We start from the raw sequence: 18,446 nt of genomic DNA, 5'->3' as shown, positions 1-18,446 counted from the left end.
GATTAAAAATCCTGTCATAGGTAAAAATATTTTTTATTAAAATAAAATGGACAAAATATATTTTGCCACAAACTCAAATTTTCTAATCCAAATATCTTTTCAAACGTTTAATATTTCGAAATTAGAATATTTTATCTAACAGAATTTATTGTTTTGAATATCTAAGGTTAGAGAAATGGTAATATAGGTATTAGAAAATCAGAGTTTGTGGCGAAGACTCAATTCTTTTGTTAAATCAAAAGACTCTGGACTAAAATCACAGTGGTTTGAGTAAAATCTCAGAGGTTTGAGTAAAATCACAAGGTCAATAGTAAAATTCAAAGGTTTGAAATAAAAAAAAAACCTATCTTATGCCAAAACTTTGCTCTACATTTTAGTCATTCTTTTATTAATTTTTTCTTCATCTTAATTCACCAAACATATCACCAAAATTTACATTTTTTTCGCACATTTTCCCGGCAAAATGTGGTGAATATATATAATATGGAGGACAATGTTTGTAGTGTTGTATGATCAGGGTTTAAAGTTTAAACTCAGTTTCAAACTTTACATATTCTGCCCAAAACAAGGGTTCTATCAGGAATCTTAAACATGCTAAACTTTTAAGCATTTTTAGAAAATTCAAATATTGGAATTTTTCCACATATCTTCATCTTCAAACTCCCATCTTTACCAATATTTATTGAGAAAGAAAAAGAATATAAATCACAATTAACATTATAACCATTCCCCCCCTTACACACCCCGCCCCAGGACTTTAATCTTTAAAAATATAAGTATTTTAGAACGCTTCGCGCTTTTTTATAAAGAGCAATTTTAAGTTTAGTTTTTACTTTTGCAGCACCGTTTTTCCCCGTTCTCCAAGAAAACTTTTTTTTTGCAGATTTTTCTGTTGAAACTAGTGCATTTTTTAAACAATAAATGTCGACAAAAGTTTTTAAACCTTCCATAGGTTCATCTTAGTTCATGTTCGGTTAAACCTTTGGGCGATTATTGAATACATACAAACAGACAAACAGACAAACAGACAAACAAGCAAACAAGCAAAAGATGTTTTCTCTGCAAAATAAATATGGCTATTAATAATATTAATTATGATAATCAAACAGGACCTACACGTTTTTTATGAGTTGTGAGACTGAAAGCTTCTATTGAATATTTTAAAGTACAAAGCGTCCTTCATCCTATTGGATTATCAATCGATGCTTTAATACCGAAATTAAAAAACCGAGTAATTTCTACATGCACATTTTTCTTTTCTATTCTACAATTTTCTAATATGAGTAAATCTATTTTAATGTTTTGTTCAATCTTGAAAATCCCTTTTTAGATCTATGCACGATGTATGCAATATGATGTGGGACACTATGTATCAGTTGTCAATATGATGTGGGACACCCTGTATCAGTTGTCAATATGATGTGGGACACCATGTATCAGTTGTCAATATGATGTGGGACACCCTGTATCACTTGTCAATAAATAAAAACAATAAAATAACAAAATTAGATTCCACAGTTTCTAAAAGGAAAACTCATGCTTTAAACTGCAACAATTGTAGAGCAATTAACTGCAGTTAAATTACAGACTGCAATGTTCAGTATACAATACAGAAATAGATAGCTTAATAATGCAGTGTAATAAGGTAGTCTTGAAGTCTGCAGTATAATCAACTAGACTACAAACCACAGGTTAAGTAGCTATACTAGAGACCGCAGTATAATCAACTAGACTACAAACCACAGATTAAGTAGCTAGACTAGAGACCGCAGTATAATCAACTAGACTACAAACCACAGATTAAGTAGCTAGACTAGAGCCCGCAGCATAATCAGCTAGACTACAAACCACAGATTAAGTAGCTAGACTAGAGACCGCAGTATAATCAACTATACTACAAACCACAGACTAAGTAGCTAGACTAGAGACCGCAGTATAATCAACTAGACTACAAACCACATATTAATTAGCTATACTAGAGACCGCAGTATTATCAGCTAGACTAAAAACCGCAGTATAATCAGCTAGACTAAAGACCACAGTATAATCAGCTAGCCTAAAGACCGCAGTGTAATCAGCTAGACTACAGACCACAGTATAATCAACCAGACTACAGACTGCTGTATTATCAGCTAGACTACAGATCGCAGTATAATCAGCTAGACTAAAGACTGCAGTATAATCAGCTAGACTAAAGACCGCAGTATAATCAGCTAGACTAAAGACTGCAGTATAATCAGCTAGACTAAAGACCGCAGTATAATCAGCTAGACTACAGACCACAGTATAATCAGCCAGACTACGGACTGCAGTATTATCAGCTAGACTACAGATCGAAGAATAATCAGCTAGATTATAGACCGCAGTATAATCTGCTAGAATACAAACCGCATTATAATCAGCTGGAAAAAATACCGCAGTATAATCTGTTAGAATACAAACTGCTGTATAATCTGCTTGGCAAAAGACTGCAGTATTATCAGCTAGACTAAAGACCGCAGTATAATAAACTAGTCAACAGACCACAGTATAATCAGCTAGACTACAGACCACAGTATACTCAGCTAGACTACGGACCGCAGTATAATCAGCAAGATTACAGACCACAGTATAAGCAGCTAGACTACAGACCACAGTATTATTAGCTAGACTACAGACCACAGTATACTCAGCTAGACTACAGACAGCACTATAATCATACTAAAGAAAGCAGAATAATTAGTTGTATACTATTAAAGAGTGCAGAATAATCAGCAGTATACTTCTTAAGACCACAGTATAATCAGCTCTACTTTATAAAGACCGCAGTATTATCAGCCGTATACCTGTCCGAAGGTTGTGAGACCATTGTGAGTAGGTTTGGCACCAGGTTTATCAGCCTGAGAACAGTCAGCCCTAAAAATATTCATGAGTTCTAATTAAAAAATAATTATCTGCCACTGCTACATGGATACTCTTATTGAGGTTAATGTATCAATTTATATGGACATTTATGGACATTTAGCTTTGGTAATTTTTCAAGACTTTTAATGTTTTTGGAAAATATTTAGTTTTTTAGTTCAACTCTGATATTTTGGACAATTTTTAGTTTTTTAGTTTAAACTCTGATATTTTGGACAATGTTTTAGTTTTTTAGTTCAAACTCTGATATTTTGGACAATGTTTTAGATTTTAGTTCAAACTCTGATATTTTGGACAATGTTTTAGTTTTTTAGTTCAAACTCTGATATTTTGGACAATGTTTTAGATTTTAGTTCAAACTCTGATATTTTGGACAATATTTTAGTTTTTTAGTTCAAACTTTGATATTTTGGACAATATTTTAGTTTTTTAGTTCAAACTCTGATATTTTGGACAATGTTTTAGTTTTTTAGTTCAAACTTTGATATTTTGGACAATGTTTTAGTTTTTTTAGTTCAAACTATGAATTATGTATTATCAAAAAGTTGGAAATATCGAAGATCTACATCAGGAGGTTGGAAATATAGAAGCATTAGAAAATTAGAGTTTGAGGCAAGAACTCATTTCCTTTATGTTATACCACAGCCCTTAAATATGCTTAATTATATAAGAACAATTAAATTATTTAATCTATTAATAATATTACTTTACCAGGGCGTATCACAGTTGTGTGTTAGGGTTAGAACTCGAACCCCCAGACGTTGGAACATTCTGTTTGGCGGCCATATTGAAAAATAATATCTAGAACTTTGTTTTTTCATTTGTCAATTAACAGTAAACACAGAAGAGGAATTGTGGAATCATTGCAGTAATGTAAAAAGAATTGTCATTTATTTTTTATTATTATAATTAAATCAAGATTTTGCAAAATCCTTTGTCAAATCCTCTCAAAATTGAAAGCAGGGTTCAGTCAAGTCACTTATTGTCATAAAACTTTTTCATGCACAGGAAATTATTGAAAAGAGTTTCAATTGTGCCAGTGGTCAACATTTAAAATGTTTAAATCTGATGAGAAACCGCCAGAAAAATGTCAATATGCCAAATATTGTTGAGAAAAGCAAATACGAGAAAATATGATTTGCCGTTTAAGAAAAGGGTTCAAGAATTCAATATATAAAGTTCAGTAAACTGTAATCTAAATCCAATATGGCGGCCTGCCTGAGTACAGCTAAACTGGTTCCAATACTGTGTCCTGATTCTACAGTTAGAAGACTGGCAATTCGACCAGACTTGTGAGCATCAGTGATTTCTAAACAACAAAAGATGGCGTCAGAAGAGAGAGGATTTATTGTGTTAAATCTAATCCTGGTTCGAACTTCTAACAAACATACAATACAACTTCATCCACGAATTACAAAGGAAGTATTAAACTGTAAACTTATATACTATGGAAACTAAAATTCAAACTCTGAATTTGGTCAGGTCAATTAGTCTAGGTTTACGCCGCCAGTTTGCAAAGATATAGAGATTAAAAAAAGGAATTTGTTGCAAGTGTTTAGTTCCTTATATTTAATGATTTTAATAAATGGTTTGATATATTTGTCTCTTTATGATGGAAACTCTAGTTACAGGTTCTGAAGCTGAGAAAGTTTATAAGAAATGACATGATACTTAAAGAGAAAGGTTTAGAAAACTGCAAACAGTCAGCAATTTTTACTTTTCCACATCTTTCAGAGAAACCTCTGTTATGCCAGGTTGGGTCATGGTTGACGGACTAAAATCATTTTATTTATATTCTTTATGTAATTAAACTCTTCGCTCTTATATATATATATTTTTATATATAGCTATAGCTGGCCAAACGGCTGGATCAAATAGACCGACATTTTTTGAGAAAACCCAAGGGTATCTTATAAGTGGTAACAAAGGCTAAAAAATTCGACTTTTTTCATAATTCGATTTTTTTCCACTTTTGCTAGTTATATACAGGATGTCCCTTTAATCTTGCCAATTTTTCAAATTGCTGTAACTCTGTTATTGTTTGGAATTTTTCCAATCTGTAAAAAAATGTTAGTAATCAAAATATAAACGTTTTGTTTTATAACTGGATTCACTTCTTTTTCTTTAAATAGTGTTAAAAATGACCGCCATTTTCTTAAATGCATAATATAGCTCTAGTGCAAAAATTGACTAAAACTCTTAGAAGTGTTTCGGCGGGGTTGACTTTGAAAAGTAATAACTCTTTAACAAAAGGAGGTTTCGACGAATTTTAAAAACTCTGAGGTAGCTCTTGACCTTGGCTAAATTAGTTTTATCTATTCCGCCTACACAAGGTGAAACTGCGCGTGAAACGTTTTATCGAAATACTGGTGTATAGGAAAACTGAATTTGTGTTTTATTTTGCAAATACATGTTGCGGATTTTTTGATATATTGCAAAACGTTCATATCCCAGTTGCTCAAATCTTTTTAGAGATGATACTTCCTGAAAGATGTCAAACCTTATAGAAATCCAACGTATAGAAACAGCTCCGTATAGCAACAAGGCGTATTTTCCGGGAGAACATTTTTTATATTTTTGAGAAATTAAACGTTTTTGTAAAACATTGTAGCTTATCATTATCATTATCATAATTTCTATTTTTTTAACATACCCTAGACATTAAAGGAGCCAAATAGTTTAATACGTACATTTGTACTGCTCTCTATTGTGTTTAAGGTTTCCCAGAGTTTATTATGTACTGACAACATAAATGAATGATTATATGGTTATATACATAAAATGGCGTGTTACTATTAAAAAATATTTTATAAAAATGCTATCTACAGTTTTGTTTTTAGATTTGAGAAATTTCTTAAAGTATAAAAAAAGTTCTCCAGTAATGCTAATATGATTTCATAAAATTCCGTTTTACCATTTAGATAAAAGGATTTTATGAAAACTATATCTACTTTACACTGATTATTTAATTTCTCAAAAATATAAAAAATGTTCTTCGGAAAATACGCCTTGTTGCGGTTTCTATACGTTACATTTCTAAAAGGATTGACTTCATACTGAAATAACCTTCACATATGCTAATTATAATTAATGAAACATGCCCATTCCCCCATATTCCGATCCATTTACCTTAATTTTCAATTTTTACTAATTTTTTAATTTGCTTAAGCAAATACTTTGTTGGTCTGCTATCTCCGAAAAAAAAATCAATAAATTAAATAGCAAAAAGACAAATCAAAGATTTCAGCCCTGTTAATTTTTAGCACTTAGTTTCACCTATTCTTGCTTCAACCAAAGAAACATAAATCACCGCTTTAGTGATTTTTTTTGTAAATTTTAAATAGAAAAAAAAATCAATAAATTAAATATAAATAGCAAAAAGACAAATCAGAGATTTCAGCCATGTTAGTTTTTAGCACTTAGTTTCCCCTATTCTTGCTCCCACCAAAGAAACATAATAACATCTTTCGTGATTTTTTAAAATAGAATTTTTTTGAAAAGATTTGTATGTATTTCTTGTAGTTTAGAGATGTATATACTCTAGAAGAATCCTAAGCTAGGTTTATTAGTATACATCAAAGAGTTTCTCTCTGCACCAGTATTGATTATACAGAAAAGTGAAAACCAAATTTACTGTTAATATTATTTTATATAATTAGAAACTTCCTACCCTCACTCTAACTCTACAGACTTTCAAACTTTACCCTGTATTACCCCCCAAACAATCATACCCACCCTCTACCCCACCCCCAACCCCCTTGCCTGACCAAAAATCAATGATTCTATAAAAGTATCGCCTTTCCATCCTTCTAAAATTTCGAAAAGTAGCTTTTTCTATGAAATAAATTCATCTTTTAAATCTTAATTTTTTTTGTAATATTTTTCCTGAAGAAAACGTTTTAAAGACATGCTAATTAGAATTTTAAGTTAAAATTCAACCAAACTGTTACATCATTTTTTCTACAATTTTTTATTTGGTTTAGGGCAAAAAAAATAGTTTAGAGCAAAGAAATGAATTTTAAAGCATCGTGTGAAGTTAAGGTCAGTTCGAAGGAATCGAGTCTTTGCCACAAACACAAATTTGCAGATCCCTATATCTTTGAAACGTGATGGTGAAAACCTTAGATATTTTTACTTACAGGTAAACCCTAAATATTAAATACATCGAAAGAATTCATCAAATGTCGTATTCTTCACGTTCTGATAATGGAATGTTGCAGATATTTAGTTTTTTAATTAAATGATTATATGGAGCTCTTTAAAACTGTTCCCGCATATTCATGGTTATTTATTTATTTTCGCAAATACTGAGATTTACGTAAAATAGTATAAAACCCATAGAAAAATTGTCAAGACGACATTTCACAAATTCTTTCAATGTATTTAATATTTAGGGTTTATTTGTAGATAATTTGATGTAACAGAATTATGTAAGGTCAACACACATTGGGTTGACATGTATAGCCACAAATATTTCAATACAAAATTGCGCTTAATTCTAGTCTCTCAGTTTGAAAGGAAAATATGGCAAATTAAAGATGGATTTTCGTGTATGCTTGTTCAATTTTAGTTCTATAATGTAAACTCCTTACTCATTCTTTTCTTAATAATTATAAATAATTAATTAAGAAGATTTCCGGAAATGTTGAAAAAGGGTGAAGTACAGGATGTCCCAATAAACATGGGAATTCAATGACGAATTCGATATCGTCTTTGTTATGAATCAGCATTGTAATACCTACTTTCAAAATCCATTATATTATTATGTCTGCGAGAGTTTATTTTATGAAAACGGTAAATGGGTTAGATGTGTCTATAATGTGTACGTCTGCAAGATGAACTGTGAAGTCTGACAAGTTTACTCGGTGTATATACTGTAATTTTCTTGTTTTACTAAATACACCCTTAAGTAGTCAAAACATAAACAAACAAATTGAAAACATAGCAGACGAAAATCTTACGAATTACAGCTTTCTAAGTAGGTATCACTAAACTAAATCAAAGAATTATTCATAAAGACGATATCGAATTCGTCACTGAATTCCATGTTTATTGGGACACCCTGTATGAAAGTTTCCGAAAAGAGTATTGTGACGTTAAATTGATGCGGAAAAAATAGAAAACAATATTTAATCTAGAAGGGGAAATAATTTCGCAAAGGAAGGGGGAAAATTGTCGAATATGCGGGAATGTAAGGGGAACACAACTTTTTTTGTAAAACTTTGGGAGATATGGGATTTTTAAAGTCTTGTGTAGGGCACTTATCCCTAACTGCCCCCCCCCCCCACTCCTGTATATGCCCTTGGATACTGAAACCCTGGTTGTAAGATAGAAATACAGAGATTTACAGATCTAAACTCAGGGATCAGCAATATGTAGTAGTAGACATAAACCATCCTACAACATTAAACTCCTCTCATATATTCATAAAATATTTTATATGAGCTCCCAACTACCAATCCAGAAGAATTATACACACTCACAATATAGAAATTTCAAACTAGAACTATTGTAAAATTGTTTAATTTAGGGAAGTTGGTAGAATATTGATATTTAAGAGAAGGATGGAAGAATTATGCTACAGGGTCAGACAAAAAAGTAAGCTTATTAGGACAACCTGAAACCCAATGATTTGGAAAAGAACGAAACAATTGTACAGCTGTATGAGACCAGGAATGCAATAAGAAAGACTAAATAAATTCCGTACAGTCGTCTCTAAATTCTCAATATTTATGGATAGCCCTGTATGGATGTATTGTACTATAGAATTTGTTAAACGGCTACGAAACACATTATGCGGGGAAAAAGGAAGAAAACAAAATGAGTAAATGACAATTTTTCTATCATAGGTACAGCACACCAGACTCAAGTTACATTTTTTAATCCTTTTATCTTTGCTTCCTTATTTCGTCCAATTTTAATACTGAAGTTAGATTATTAGAATATTAGGCCATTGATGAAAAACAGATAATTTACAGTGTTTACTATACCTGCAGTATACAATTCCGTACCTTGAGCAGTTTGTGCAAGCTGTAGGTAGGTCGAATACTGTTCTACCATACGTTTACTATACCTGCAGTATACAATTCCGTACCTTGAGCAGTTTGTGCAAGCTGTAGGTAGGACGAATACTGTTCCTCCATACGTTTACTATACCTGCAGTATACATTTCTGTACCTTGAGCAGTTTGTGCAAGCTGTAGGTAGGACGAATACTGTTCCACCATACGTTTAATAAGATCTATTTGCTCTAGGGTAATCTGTACAGCGTCCTTATGTTGAGATCCACACGGAGCATAAGCAGTCCATAGCTGAGCACCCACCCTTCCTTCTCGTAACCGTAGTAAATCAGTGTGTGACCATCTAGGGATAACGTTGATTAAATATCATACAAATAAATTAGTTTTGATGTAAATCATTTTCGGATAAATTACTGCGAAGCTTGAAACAAATTGATCACTCGTCTCAAACTCTTAATTTTACAATCACCATATATTTAAAATCTGATCGTGTAAACCATAGATATTTTAAACTTTAAATTGTGACCAATTTGCAATACAGGGTTAACCACAACGGATGAGACTGTAAGGACGAAACTCTTCACATGTAAACGATATCAAGTTTAAATTAATTATGTTGCCTTGAATTATGTGGTCTTTCAATGGCTTACTGAATGATTTGGCAAAGAAAGAAAGAAGTTTATAGTTACAGACAGAACAAATTCAGCACAGTCGTCTGTGAAGTCACATACTTTATGGGTAACCCCGTATCATAGGTCAACAACATTAGGGGTTAAAGATGAAAAGATTAGAAAATAAAATGTTGAGGTTTCTTATTTAACTTACTTTGATACGGACCAAGGCTCTAGGTACTTGATATTGGTGGACAAGTTGACCTTCTCCAGCTTGTTGTGCACAAATTTTCGTAGGTTCCAGGCAAGGTCGTTGTGCCTAAACAAAATAATTTGGATTAAAAACCAAAGTATAAAACTAGACTTCCAAGCGCGCCCATCTTTTGAAAAATCTAAATTTTTTAAGAAAAATATCTTTAAATTCTAACCATACCTAAACTTTTCCTGGGATCATGTGAGGCCCACAAAAAAATTAGACCCGATCGGTTCAGCCTTTTAGACGTTAATCGGGTACAAACAAGCAGACAATCAAACAAACAGAGAAACAAAAGTAAAGTATATATAATATATAGAAGTGTTCACGAATTTTAAATGAGGGTATAGCATTCATAATTTTTATTTGATCAGCTGTTTTGAAAAGAATATTTAAGGAAAGTCATCGGGACGGAACAAAAGCGGAGTGACAATAAAGGGGTTATTTGGCTTTTAAACATTTTTTTTTCTCAAATTCTGAAATTGATAAGCCTTCCTTTGTAAATGAATTTATAAAAAGGAATTGAATCTTTGCCACAAACTGTGATTTTCTAATTCCTTATATCTTTGCAACTCCTTTCCTCGAGAAATCAAAAAATACAAGTTTACTTTTTTGCGCATTTGTTTTTATAATTTGTTAATTTCAAACATTTTAGACGCATAAGGAAAACATTAACATTGACATTTTCCGCAGACTGAGAAATATACAATTATAATTGTTAATTATCATAATGTATTTTGAAAAATGTTTAATAAGATTTTTCCTGGAAAGAATTCGAGAAATCAGAGGCCGAATTTAAAGAATTTGAGTCTCGGTTTAAATTTAAGCCGCGGCTCAAATTTTGATGGTTCCACTTAAATTTGTATTAAATTTTTCAAGATTTTAGCCGGCGCTCAATTGAAACCGGTTTTTGGGGGAATGGAGACGCAGCTTTAATTAATAAAATTCGTACACAGGATTGTTTATAATTGATACAGTCTGTTTTACGAAATTCTGAGGTAGGAATTTATGCACGAAATAGCACTAATCTACGACGCTTGCACCATGAAAACTTTTAATTTGAAGCGATTAAGTGTTTAAGCTATGTAAATAACTTAATCCGATGGACCAATAACGATAAATCAACGTTTTTTGAAGAAATTAAAGATCCAAAAATACTGGTCTTTATTAAAAAATTTAGCCGAAGGATTGAAGACGAAATGAAAAAGGAAACTAACTAATAGAGAAAGCACCAAATTAATTTAGTGTCATAAAAACTGGAATAAGTTCGTTGATTTACTTTTTCACTTTTATTTTGTGTCATAAAAGCTGTAATAAGTTCGTTGATTTACTTTTCACTTTCATTTTGTGTCATAAAAGCTGTAATAAGTTCGTTGGTTTAATTTTTTACTTTCATTTTGTGTCATAAAAGCTGTAATAAGTTCGTTGATTTAATTTTCCCTTAATTTTTGTCATAAGAGCTGTAATAAGTTCGTTGATTAAATTTTCACTTTCATTTTGTGTCATAAAAGATGTAATAAGTTCGTTGATTTACTTTTTCACTTTCATTGATTGCTGCTTCATTCAATCAAAGTAAGAATAAAACTAAAAGAAAAGATTTTTAAAGAAAATGGTTAAACTTTGTTTTCTTGAATTTGAAATAGTTTCTTTCCTTACATTCACGTTATAACATTTAGAATTTGGCAGGTTTTAGAAAAAATCCTGGAATCTTAACATATTCTCTACAAGAGATAAAAGAAGGAAAAGAGAGATTGAAACAGTAAAAATTGTACGGGAAGAATATTAAAAAACACATATACTTATCGTAGGCTAGAGGCAAATAAGAGACAAGACTGGGGCTGGATGCAAACGACAAAAAAGGATATTGGTTAAAGGAGAAGGAAAAAGAAGAATTCCGGGTAAGGATTAGAAAAGGGATAAAGAAGGATTAGACTGAAATAGAAGGATAAAGAAGGATATTGATAAAGGAAAAAGATAGAGAAGGACAAAGAGGGATATTGGTTAAAGAATATAAGTGAAGAAAACAAAAGAAGAAGAAATATATAGATGATAAGGATTATATTAAAAAGAAACTGAATTAGAACTGTTGATGTAAATACTTTTTAGAACAAATTAGGATTAGAGAGAGAGGACGGAGGAAAGATAAATAAAATGTTGCTAAAAATAAGGCTAGATATATGGATATTGGTTAAAGGAGAAGAGAAGGATATGGGTAAGAAAGAAGGATGGAGAAATATAGGATTAAAGGGAAACGAAGAGATTTTGAAAATAAGGATTATATTGAAAGGAAACAGGATTAGAAATATTTTCTAGAAGATATTCTGGGTTAGAGAGAGAGATAGAGAGAGGATTGAGTTCATATATTTTATAAACTTTACCGCCACAGAGAAACTGTTTTCTGTATGGTGGAGTGTAAAGGTTTCTCATATAAATTCTGTGTCAGGATAAAATATGAATATATCAATATATCTCATAGATCCCGAACCTTACTCTTAGTTCTACACCTGACTTCAGTATATATTCCTTCATAAGCATATTACACTGAATGATATTTGAGGCGGATTATTGTTAGGGTCAATATTTTTCTTAATTTTTTGGAAAATCGTTTTTTAGAAAAAAAAAACAAATACTGGAACTTGAAACACTTGTCAACTGTTAGATAAGAATCTCCAGGGTTGGATAAGAATACTCCTAGATTGGATAAGAATACTCCAGGGTTGGATAAGAACACTCCTGTGTTGGATAAGAATACGCCTAGATTGGATAAGAATACTCCAGGGTTGGATAAGAATATCAAGGTTTGGATAAGAATACTCAAGGTTTGGATAAGAATACTCCTAGATTGAAAAAGAATACTCCACGGGTTGGATAAGAATACTCCAGGGTTGGATAAGAATACTGCAGGGTTAAGGATAAGAATACTCCAGGGTTGGATTAGAATACTCCTAGGGTGGATAAGAACCATATTATTGAGAAACTAATCCATCCCACAAATGTCAATCTAGGAACTCCAACAAAACATTCAACCATTTTCTCTCAATTTCCTGGATACAGCAGCTAGCTAAATTCTTACTTCTTGAAAATACAGTTTTTAGCAAAATCTTGTAAAAATCTCTTTTTTAATGCAGACTGAATTAAAAATACATTTTTATTTTCAAATAATTTAAAATATGATTATTTGGAGAGCTGACGCTAATATCTCCGGTTTAACAGTAATTAACCATCCACACTCAAGTAACTTATTCTTAACTAATCATAATTTCAATTTTGTGTTTTTTTTCTTAAATGAGGGGACTATTTTAAAGATTTGTCATATATACATTAGAAAATAGATTTGGATAAATATTTCAACCAAACTTAGAGTAAACTTACAACTTTCTTGTTAAAAAATAAAACTATAAATGTGCCTTAGTTAAATGATCGATATGAATTTACGTTTCGAACCAATTTAACAAATTGTTGTCGTAGGATTTTGATTATCATAAAGATGCTTGAATTATGAAAAAAAGGATTCTTTGCCACAAACTCTAATTTTCTATTACCTATATCTTTACAACCTGATGATGTAAACCTTGGTAATTTTAAACTTAGATCTTTTGATATGACAGAATTCATACTTTAAGATATCAAATGTCTACGAAATTGGATTATAAATATATAGTTTTTGGCAAAGATTCATTAGACTTTCTCTAGAACAATATAAAAATACGAACCCGTCGATTAGAGGAACCTCTGTTAGAAGTTCAACGACAGCTTTCTTCTGTTGAGCAGGACTTAGAGCATTGAACGCTTCAGACCTAGAAATAAAAATATAGTTTTCCTAGATTTAAGAATATAGATTTCCTAGATTTAAGAATATAGTTTTCCTAGATTTAATAATATAGATTTCCTAGATTTAAGAATATAGTTTTCCTAGATTTAAGAATATAGTTTTCCTAGATTTAAGAATAAAGTTTTCCTAGAAATAAGAATATAGTTTTCCTAGATACAAGAATGTAATTTTCATAGATTTAAGAATATTGTTTTCCTAGATTTAAGAATATAGTTTTCCTAGATTTAAGGATATTGTTTTCCTAGAATTAAGAATATAGTTTTCCTAGATTTAAGAATATAGTTTTCCTAGATTTAAGACTAGATTTAAGAATACAGTTTTCCTAGATTTAATACAATTATATACCTTGAAATTGGTAGAAATATACCCAGGCATACAATCAAGACGACCACCATTGAAACCATTAGACACCAGTGCTGTCGCCGTAGTTTGATACCTAAATATTTCATTATTATTAATATTAATATTTTCTGCATGAAACCTATTTTTTTTCACAACTCTCATGACCTAGTTCTTATAGTTATGCAAGCTGGTGTCTGAAACCTATGATTTTCAGATAAAGACGACTGCTAGATCAGATAGTCAAAGTTTGAAATATTGAAGATTACAACGTCAGGTTTCAGAGATATTGCATTAGAAAATTATAGTCTGAGTTGAGTAATCAGTTCTGTTAGTTCTTTTTCAAGCGTTGATAAAATAAGAAGTTAAATTTTTGCTTGATATGTTTTTATCCAGCGCAAGACTAATTCTATTACTAATCCATTTGTTATATTTCTAAAATTTTGATTTTAGTTTCACGATTGGTTTGAGAATTGAGTAAGAAAAATTAGAATATTAAAAATCTAGAATTTAACCTCGTCCAGGGCCGGCTTAAATTTTGCAAAAGTGCATAAAATTTGAATTGAGTGGCGGTCCTAAACTCAGAAACTGTGAAATTTAAATACAAGAACAACGGCAAGAAAATAAAGAAAATAAAAATAAAAGTTTTAAAAACTGCTACTATCAATTATATTTTACTAGGCCTTACGGAATACTTCCCGCCCGCCTTTTTTAGTTTTTTTTGTTATTCTGCAAGCCTTTTGTAGACTAAAAAATAATACCAATGTAAAATTCGCAGATTTTCGTGTTTTCTTGACGGATTACAAATCTTTTTTTTTCATCAATCTAGATAATTCTTTCTCGGCCCATCCTATAGTGCACTCTTTATGCGTAGTTTTAGTTACCACAAACATTTAGGGCCTAATCTATACAGCTGTTTTGATTTTCATATATATATATGTATATACATCAACGAGGTTATAGTGTATAGAGTGATGATGTACGCTAATCCTTTACTAATTGACTATGAACTATACCGAGAGCGTACTACATATTTGTTTATTATAAGGAGATTCTGGCCTAAGCTATCAATATTAGTAAACAGTTGTAAGTGTACTGTACAGCTAACTGAGCACACAGGTTATAGAGAACTATCATCCCCCTGATATATATCTATTCATATAGTAGTAATCTCTATTTGTTTGTAAATGGATGTCCGAGCATAACTCAGAAACCCCTGGACCAATTTGTCTCTAATTTTGATTGCAGAATAGAACAACGGAAATGCTCTAAGCATGATGTAAAAGGTCTTAGTTGAGTGAGTGGACAACCCCCAGCAAAGCTGGGTTTCCAAGCTAGTATATATATTATTTTTATATATACACTTGGCAATTTTACCACCTAGTTATATATATATACTAGCTAAAAGGCCCGGCGTTGCCTGTGGAAAAAAATTTGAAAAAAAATATTTTCGAATTTTTTTAGCCTATAACACACCCAGGCGCTACCCATGATTGTCCACAAACAATTTCAGCCCATTCGGTCCAACCGTTTTGCCGGCTATAGGCAACACATATATATTTATACGAATGTCTTGTTTAATTATATCGAAGATATTAATATTCGTAGAAAGGATATTATATTTTTCAAAAGATAATTTGTTTGACTGGTTTGAATATTGGAAAATAGGAAAATAAATCTAGTTTTTGCGTCACACATAGTTTTATCTGCATAGTTTTACAATAAACAATATTCAGTAATACTTTGTCATGTCTAACCCCCTACAGTTTAAAGGGACTGTGTACACTAACCCCCTACAGTTTAAAGGGACTGTGTACACTAACCCCCTACAGTTTAAAGGGACTGTGTACACTAACCCCCTACAGTTTAAAGGGACTGTGTACACTAACCCCCTACAGTTTAAAGGGACTGTGTACACTAACCCCCTACAGTTTAAAGGGACTGTGTACACTAACCACCTACAGTTTAAAGGGACTGTGTACACTAACACCCTACAGTTTAAAGGGACTGTGTACACTAACCACCTACAGTTTAAAGGGACTGTGTACACTAACCACCTACAGTTTAAAGGGACTGTGTACACTAACCACCTACAGTTTAAAGGGACTGTGTATACTAACCCCCTTCAGTTTAAAGGGACTGGGTCCAAGACCCTCCTGCAGTAAAAAGGGACTGTGCACTTCATATTTCCGAAAGGAATTGAGTCTTTGCCACAAACTGAAACGTTCTAGTCCCTATATCTTTGCAACCTGATGGCTTAAACCTTTTAATGTTTTAAACTAGGATTTATTTGAACTACAGTCATATTTTGAAATATGTTAGGACTACGACATTGAGTTGCAAAGATATAAGATTTAGAAAATTCCTTTCATTAAAGATATTGATGAAGAGATATCTTCGTTATTTAAAAATTAAAAACTGCCGCATTGACTTTCCTAAAAATACTTGACGGACGAAAATTTAAAAGATTTCTTGATTAAATCCAAATCGTATAGTGTATCGTGTCAGACAAAGGTTAAAAATTAAATCCTAAAATGTCCAATTTAGTTAAGAAATATTAAGTCCTTCTTACCACTCTACCATGTTTTATTCTTCCATACAATCAAGACGACCACCATTGAAACCATTAGACACCAGTGCTGTCGCCGTAGTTTGATACCTAAATATTTCATTATTATTAATATTAATATTATCCAAGACCTAATCTAAATTATAACAAGAATCCCTTAAAGTGAGTCTAATAAGTAGGCACTAAATAGAAAACACTTCTTTTCTTTACAAATAGATTATTGTGAATACTAATGATAAATGTAAGCCTGGGGAACCATTATCCAGGGGGGGGGGGGTTTAATACAAGTACCTAGTAGGGATATTTTATACTCAACCATCTTATTATTGGAAATTAAAGAGAATATAAAGGGAAAGGTCACTGAATTGGAAATTAAAGAGAACATAAAGGGAAAGGTCGCTAAATTGGAAACTAAAGAGAACATAAAGGGAAAGGTCGCTAAATTGGAAATTAAAGAGAATATAAAGGGAAAGGTCGCTGAATTGGAAATTAAAGAGAACATAAAGGGAAAGGTCGCAAAATTGGAAAATTTATGAGGTGACAAGCTGTTATTAATTAGTAGATAATCGTTTACAATAAGTATTTGTTTCAATTAATAACTAATTGTTATCAGTTAGTATCAAATTGTTATCAATCAGAAGCTAATTATTAGCAATTATTATCAAATTATTATCAATTAGTTTATAATGGTAATTCATTAGTAGTTAATCGTTATTAATTAGTGGATATTTTTATGTAACGGATTAGCTACTAATTGTTATCAATAAATAGCTAATTGTTAGCAATAAATAGCTAATTGTTATCAATAAATAGCTAATTGTTAGCAATTGGTTGTTAATTATTAACAATTAGATAGATAGATATATATTTGACTAAATATTTAATTAAAAACAATTTCAATTGCAAAATTTTTACATTTTAATTTAGCCAGGGCCTCTCTAACCATTATTGGTTGTTTTGAATGAGAGACCCTTCTGCAGCGATACATACATGTTCAATTTTAAATAAAACCAAATAAAACAAAAACAATTTAGAACTGAAGGAAAAGGAGGAAAAGGAAAGTAGTAGATAGAGGAAAGGTATTGAAGAAAAGAGAGGAAAAGAAGAAGAAAGGATAGTATGTATATCTGTTAGTTGATGATAGCTACTTTTCTCTTTCGAATTTACAAATGTATCGAACAATTATGCCCCCCCCCCCCCCAACTTTCTTAAGAAAAGGGAAAACAGAGCTTTTCAATTTCAAGTATGGAGAAAAAACATCTCTATGTTCAGTGTTCACTACAAATGGTTTTAGGATTTTTCAAGATAAAGCTTGGGTAAAATTTTCTTTTAAACTTTGAATTGAAAGAAAAAAATGTTCGAGGGATCTTTCTGATTTTACCAAATACATATTTTCTGACAATATTATTAATTTTTTAGATTAGAGGGAACAATAAATTAATGTCTTTCACGTAGAATGCATTTTTAGAATTTGATTTGACGATTTTATGTATTTATAACAAGACATGATACGTGGGCTCTAATCCAAGGGTTTAGCAGGGACCAGGGTTACAACTGCAGTAAGGGTGCAGTGTACACACAAAATCTTGAACAGATAAAATTTGCAACTTGGCAAGAAAAATTTGTCTAGAACATGATGAGGACAAAATTAGAGTGAAGACAAGATGAGGACAAGAACATGATGAGGACAAAATTAGAGTGAAGACAAGATGAGGACAAGAACATGATGAGGACAATATAAGAGTGAAGATAAGATGAGGACAAGAACATGATGAGGACAAGATAAGAGTGAAGAGATGATGAGGACAAGAACATGATGAAGACAAGAATATGATGAGGACAAAGATAAGAGTGAAGACATGATGAGGACAAGAACATGATGAGGACAAGATAAGAGTGAAGACAAGATGAGGACAAGAACA

The 18,446-nt window shown here is 31.5% G+C and overlaps 2 protein-coding genes across 3 annotated transcripts in view; both read right to left on the bottom strand.

Moving 5' to 3' along the window:
• LOC111695827 (dipeptidase 1) overlaps positions 1–14,051 on the bottom strand; it is a 29,831-nt gene extending 15,780 nt beyond the window's left edge. For both annotated transcript variants that reach the window (XM_023465274.1, XM_023465275.1), the window contains exons 1-7: positions 13,962–14,051; positions 13,498–13,581; positions 9,746–9,850; positions 9,079–9,263; positions 4,120–4,210; positions 3,613–3,672; positions 2,826–2,895 (exon numbers count right to left, since the gene is read on the bottom strand). In XM_023465274.1, the coding sequence (XP_023321042.1) occupies positions 2,826–2,895; positions 3,613–3,672; positions 4,120–4,210; positions 9,079–9,263; positions 9,746–9,850; positions 13,498–13,581; positions 13,962–14,020 (654 nt within the window). In that variant the 5' untranslated portion in view covers positions 14,021–14,051. The remainder of the gene's footprint in view (positions 1–2,825; positions 2,896–3,612; positions 3,673–4,119; positions 4,211–9,078; positions 9,264–9,745; positions 9,851–13,497; positions 13,582–13,961) is intronic.
• Positions 14,052–16,531: 2,480 nt separating this feature from the next.
• LOC111695836 (trichohyalin) overlaps positions 16,532–18,446 on the bottom strand; it is a 35,095-nt gene continuing 33,180 nt past the window's right edge. Inside the window, exon 8 of the mRNA XM_023465289.1 lies at positions 16,532–16,614. Within this exon, the coding sequence (XP_023321057.1) occupies positions 16,532–16,614 (83 nt within the window). The remainder of the gene's footprint in view (positions 16,615–18,446) is intronic.

Source organism: Eurytemora carolleeae, unplaced genomic scaffold, assembly GCF_000591075.1.
Source record: "Eurytemora carolleeae unplaced genomic scaffold, Eaff_2.0 scaffold237, whole genome shotgun sequence".
NCBI lineage: Eukaryota > Metazoa > Arthropoda > Copepoda > Calanoida > Temoridae > Eurytemora > Eurytemora carolleeae.
This window is presented reverse-complemented; position numbering and strand designations above follow the sequence as displayed.